Here is a 6858-nt window from a genome sequence, read left to right on the forward strand (position 1 = left end):
CATAAGGGGGAGAACGGACGGAAAACCTAGCTCGCCGGCTGGACTCGAACCGGCGACGTTGCGACCCTGTCGCTGTAGTGCAATTTGATAACCCTTTCCATGTGTTGTCATTTCTTTTCTGGCGTGCGCTACACTATGCTAATACCCAGCTAACATACACTTCACACACATACAACATACCTGATACTACCCAGCTAACATACACTTGACATACATACAACATACCGGATACTAATACCCAGATAACATACACTTCACATACATACAACATACCTGATACTAATACCCAGCTAACATACACTTCACATACATACAACATACCTGATACTAATACCCAGCTAACATACACGTCACATACATACAACATACCTGATACTAATACCCAGCTAACATACACTTCACATACATACAACATACCTGATACTAATACCCAGCTAACATACACTTCACATACATACAACATACCTGATACTAATACCCAGCTAACATACACTTCACATACATACAGCATACCTGATACTACCCAGCTAACATACACTTCACATACATACAACATACCTGATACTAATACCCAGCTAACATACACTTCACATACATAAGGCATACCTGATACTAATACCCAGCTAACATACACTTCACATACATACAAAATACCTGATACTACCCAGCTAACATACACTTCACATACATACAACATACCTGATACTAATACCCAGCTAACATACACTTCACATACATACAACATACCTGATACTAATACCCAGCTAACATACACTTCACATACATACAACATACCTGATACTAATACCCAGCTAACATACACTTCACATACATACAACATACCTGATACTACCCAGCTAACATACACTTCACATACATACAACATACCTGATACTAATACCCAGCTAACATACACTTCACATACATACAACATACCTGATACTACCCAGCTAACATACACTTCACATACATACAACATACCTGATACTAATACCCAGCTAACATACACTTCACATACATACAACATACCTGATACTAATACCCAGCTAACATACACTTCACATACATACAACATACCTGATACTAATATCCAGCTAACATACACTTCACATACATACAGCATACCTGATACTAATCCCCAGCTAACATACACTTCACATACATACAACATACCTGATACTAATACCCAGCTAACATGCACTTTACATACATACAACATACCTGATACTGATACCCAGCTAACATACACTTCACATACATACAACATACCTGATACTACCCAGCTAACATACACTTCACATACATACAACATACCTGATACAGCCCAGCTAACATACACTTCACATACATACAACATACCTGATACTAATACCCAGCTAACATACACTTCACATACATACAACATACCTGATACTACCCAGCTAACATACACTTCACATACATACAACATACCTGATGCTAATACCCAGCTAACATACACTTCACATACATACAACATACCTGATACTAATACCCAGCTAACATACACTTCACACATATACAACATACCTGATACTAATACCAGCTAACATACACTTCACATACATACAACATACCTGATACTAATACCCAGCTAACATACACTTCACATACATACAACATACCTGATACTAATACCCAGCTAACATGCACTTCACACATACAACATATCTGATACTAATACCCAGCTAACATGCACTTCACATACATAAGGCATACCTGATACTAATACCCAGCTAACATACACTTCACATACACACAACATACCTGATACTAATACCCAGCTAACATACATACAACATACCTGATACTAATACCCGGCTAACATACACTTTACATACATACAACACCTGATACTAATACCCAGCTAACATACACTTCACACACATACAACATACCTGATACTAATACCCAGCTAACATACACTTTACATACATACAACATACCTGATACTAATACCCAGCTAACATACACTTCACACACATACAACATACCTGATACTAATACCCAGCTAACATACACTTTACATACATACAACATACCTGATACTAATACCCAGCTAACATGCACTTCACACACATACAACATACCTGATACTAATACCCAGCTAACATGCACTTCACATACATACAACATACCTGATACTAATACCCAGATAACATACACTTCACATACATACAACATACCTGATACTAATACCCAGCTAACATACATACAACATACCTGATACTAATACCCAGCTAACATACACTTTACATACATACAACACCTGATACTAATACCCAGCTAACATACACTTCACATACATACAACATACCTGATACTAATACCCAGCTAACATACACTTCACATACATACAACATACCTGATACTAATACCCAGCTAACATACACTTCACATGCATACAACATACCTGATACTAATACCCAGCTAACATACATACAACATACCTGATACTAATACCCAACTAACATACACTTCACATACATGCAACATACCTGATACTTAACAACATGAATGAATGTTGCAGCTGCAGTAAATCACCTCGGTATTTGACCTTCTTCTGCAGGTTTTCCTCCCTGCACCACTCTATCACAGTTCTGTATCGTCTCTATAATCCTTCCTTACCTTCTGCCGTTTGTTTGGGAGGGGGAGAGAGACAGAACGCAATGGAGACATAGCTCGCGGCCTGGAATCGAACCGGCGACCTTGCAACCGTGTTGCTTTAATACGATTTAATAACTTTAGCTCTCGCTCTCTCGCATTCTCCGCGCGCGCGTGTGTCTGCGCGTGCGCGTGTCGGAGAGAGAGAGAGAGAGAGAGAGAGAGAGAGAGAGAGAGAGAGAGAGAGAGAGAGAGAGAGAGAGAGGGTTCACGTGCAGAGGCTGCATCAGCAGCGCAGTTTTGGACAGCGGGCCTCGGTGTCGTGCCTGTCCCCGTTAACGCGTCATCCCTCGCGCTACCGGGGGCCACCGCGATCCAGCACAGGAGCGCGCGTGACACGTTTTATTTTGTGTTTGTTTCTATTTTTTTTTTGTTTTTGTTTTGTTTTTATTTTTGGGGCTTTTGCCTCCGTTTTTACAAAACCGACTGAAAAACGTACCAACGTCACTGTCGTCTGTTCTGCGTGGAACTTCTGCGCTGGGTCTCCCGAACCTTTCATCCATTAATTGATTTGGAATAATTTATTATTATTAATTACTGAAGTCTTCAAATCATGTTCCACACTGACATCGCCGCGTGGCCTTCTTATCGTGCCCACTTTCACATGCTAATATAGCGATACACTCGGCCCGTGCGTGTGCGTGCGTGTGCGCGCTTGCGTGCGTGCGTGCGCTTGCGTGTGCGTGCGTGTGTGTGTGTTCTCACCGGAGCAGGACCGGGTCTTGCTCTTGTTCTTGGGGGCGAAGCCGGACGGGGACCCTCCCAGCAGGCTGCCCGGGTGGAAGAGGCCGCCGCCGTAGTCGTGCGCCGCCGGCAGGGGGTAGGCGGGGTAGGTGGGTATCGGGTGGTGGGTGGAGGGGGTCTGAGCGCTCATGGAGACCAAGCTGCTCCGCAGAGGGCTCGAGCCCTCCATCTTCATCCCCTCCGACAGCGACAGCTGGTATTTGATAGAGTCCTTCTCGTCCATCCTGGCGGCGGAGGACGAGGGGGACGCGGCCCCCGGGTCCGGCGAGACATCCTTGGGCGGGGTAGGGGGGAAGGTGTAGAGGTGGGGGCTGGAGAGGGAGGTGGGCGTCAGCGAGGAGGCGCAGGCGGCGTTGGAGTTGCCGCCGCACTGGTAGACGCCCGGCAGGGTGGAGGGGGAGCCGGATCCGGCGGGGTGCAGGCCGGGCTTGCTGAAGTGGCTCACGGCCCAGGCGTTGTGGTGGTGCGCCGAGAGAGCCGCCTTGCCGCCGTCCAGCCACGAGATCCCGGGGCTGTGGATGAGATGAGGCCGGCACACCTGGCTCCCGGTCAGCCGAGCTGTCGAACCACCCAGAACCATGCAGCCCGTTTAGCACCAGGTGTATTTTAACAGACAACTTGCAATTCATGTGGCCCAACGGGGGGGAGGGGGGAGAAGGGGGGTAAATACTAAATAAAAATGTTGGTGCTTCAAAAATGTGCCCTGCAGAGTCAGAACCGGGGGGGGGTAATTAAACCGAACTCGCGTTGAGCCCGGATACATCCTGCGTAACTGTACAACAAATTCTGCTTGTAACATGGGCCACTGTTGGGTTACTGTTTACGCACGAGCTGCGACTTAATTAAATGAGTTATTCCGGCCTGCGGAGGATGGAGAGTGGGGTTAGTGGGGTTCTATTATTATTATCATTATTATTATTATTATTATTATTATAATTATTAGTATTATTATTATTATCATTATTATTATTATTGTTATTGTTATTATTATTGTTATTATTATTATGTATTATGTGTTGTTATTATTATGTGTTATCATTATGTGTTATTATTACGTGTTATTATTACGTTTTATTATAACAGTGGTGTTTTATTGTTATTATTAATATGGCAAGTCTGGGTTTCTCTTGCGTACAAATCAGATAATATTGGGCGAGTCTAAAGACGAGCACCGAGAGCGGACGGGACCCGTCCAGACCGGATGAGGTGGGTGTTTAAAGCCTCTGCAGGACCCGTTTCAGACAGCTGTGTGCGCGCGTGCTGATCTTACCGTGCGCCGGGTTGTAGGAGACCCTGGCCCGGGCGTGGGCCGGGTTGTGGTAGTACGGGTTTCCCTGGGAGTCCAGGTGGTTGAAGAAGACGTCGACCTCGTCCGGGGGCAGCAGCTGGGCGGCGGGCTCCATGTAGTTGTGCGTCAGGCCCGGGTGGTGCGCGTCCGGGTGTTGCCCGTTCAGCACGGCGTGGTGGTGGTGGTGGTGGTGCATCCACCGCGTCTGGTCCGCCGCTACGTCCATCTCGTGTCTCTGCGTCCCGGCAGACTCGCCGCGGGACCACGGGGACAGCCGGTTGCTCGTGGTCGTCTCTAACCCCGGTTTGTCCTCTTTTCTCTTTCTGTCTTTTACGAGGTCCTTGGGAATCAGACAGGAAGTCCCGCGCTGCTGCCCCGACTCAGCGGAGCGTCGGTGCGGCGCGCGGAGGCCTCGGCGTGCCCGTCCCTCTGGACCACACGTGCAGCCGCGCTGAGCACTGGAACCCTGCAACCAGCAGCAGACACACGCAGGGCTGGACCGGCAGACACACGCAGGGCTGGACCGGCAGCAGACACACGCAGGGCTGGACCGGCAGCAGACACACGCAGGGCTTGACCGGCAGCAGACACACGCAGGGTTGGACCAGTAGACACACGCAGGGCTGGACCGGCAGACACACGCAGGGCTGAAGCAGCCGGACGCATGCAGGTGGTGCTCCCTATATCTGGCGGGGCAGCTCGCCGTTAGCTGTGTAGGGACGAGGTGACGCACAGAAACACACACACACACACAGCATGAACACACCACACATCACCCGCGCGCTCTGTATTCTGACTGGCTACACGGCGTCAGGACGCAACCATGCAGCTTTTACACATGTGCTGCATGTCAGGACTGTGAAACACAATATATATATGTATATTATATGATATATATGATATATTATATATAATATTATGTATTATACATAGTATAATATATATGTGTGTATATGTATATGTATGTATATAAATATATATATATATATATGTGTGTATTTATATACATATACATATACATATACATATAAAGATAGATGTAAAAAAAAAACTTTGGTCCATAGCAGTACAAGCCTGTTTCGTTGGTCACGCACTAAATCAGCTGCCAAGTTCGCTATATGTATCTATATGTATCTATCTATGTATCTATCTATGTATCTATATGTATCTATATGTATTTGTGTGTGTGTGTGTGTTTGTGTGTATATATATATATATATATATATATATATATATATATATATAATATTCCGCTCCTCATTTGTTGAGCATTTTTAACAACACCATTGACGGTTTCCGAAAAAAAACCGCTATATATATATATGTGTGTGTGTGTGTGTGTGTGTGTGTGTGTGTGTGTGTGTATATGTATATATACATGTATATATACATGTGTATGTATACATACATGTATACCTATATACTGTACCTCGATGCGTTATAGGCTGTCCGCGCGCGGCATCCAGTCGGGTTCCGTTGCTGGGAACGAGGCGTCCTGTCATTCAGAGAAGCGGGTTCGAACGCTGCGGCTGGGCGGCGCGGGTGCGCAACACACTCCGTCCTAAAACTCCGTCCGTCTTCGGGGACTCGAGCAACACGTAGCCCTGCACCGTACGTGTGACTGCTGGCTCGTCATGCTCCGTAGGGCGGTCTTAAGCGGAGCTGTGACTCTCGCCAGAGCCAATGGCGGACCGGGAGGGAGGGAGGGAGGGGGGGGGGGACTCCGCCGATCCCTCCCCCGCATCCTCCCCGCGCAGCCCGGAGGCCGGCAGCATCCCTCGGCGCCCAGCAGCACACTAGTAGTAGGCGTTAAGCCGTGCAGTAGTGACCCTTATTCTCCCTTAAGGTGTATAGGTGCTGGCTGGACGCGGACGCGCAGCTGCAGCACTCACGGTGGTGGACGCAAGTCCAGCAGGCCCACCAAGACCCCTTCCCCTCCTCTCTTCATCTAGAAACGGCACACTTCGTGCTCTAACTGAGGCTACATGGACTACGTGGTCCTTCAGCTGGACTACCTACCTCCCTAAAGACCACTCCCCCCACCCCACCCCCCCGACTGCCAGGGCCTGCAGCCTTACACACGGACGCCTCAGACAGGCCTGTGCGCAAGAAGCCTCTTGTTCCGCCGAAACCCAGAGAAGAAG

At 47.4% G+C, this 6858-nt stretch overlaps 1 protein-coding gene across 1 annotated transcript in view; it reads right to left on the reverse strand.

Moving 5' to 3' along the window:
* Positions 1 to 6308, reverse strand: part of gata2b (GATA binding protein 2b) — a 13783-nt gene extending 7475 nt beyond the window's left edge. Inside the window, exons 1-3 of the mRNA XM_056273505.1 lie at positions 6144 to 6308; positions 4697 to 5423; positions 3388 to 3984 (exon numbers count right to left, since the gene is read on the reverse strand). Of these exons, the coding sequence (XP_056129480.1) occupies positions 3388 to 3984; positions 4697 to 4940 (841 nt within the window). The 5' untranslated portion in view covers positions 4941 to 5423; positions 6144 to 6308. The remainder of the gene's footprint in view (positions 1 to 3387; positions 3985 to 4696; positions 5424 to 6143) is intronic.
* Positions 6309 to 6858: the final 550 nt, after the last annotated feature.

This window comes from Lampris incognitus, chromosome 2 (genome assembly GCF_029633865.1).
Source record: "Lampris incognitus isolate fLamInc1 chromosome 2, fLamInc1.hap2, whole genome shotgun sequence".
In the NCBI taxonomy this organism is placed as follows: Eukaryota; Metazoa; Chordata; class Actinopteri; order Lampriformes; family Lampridae; genus Lampris; species Lampris incognitus.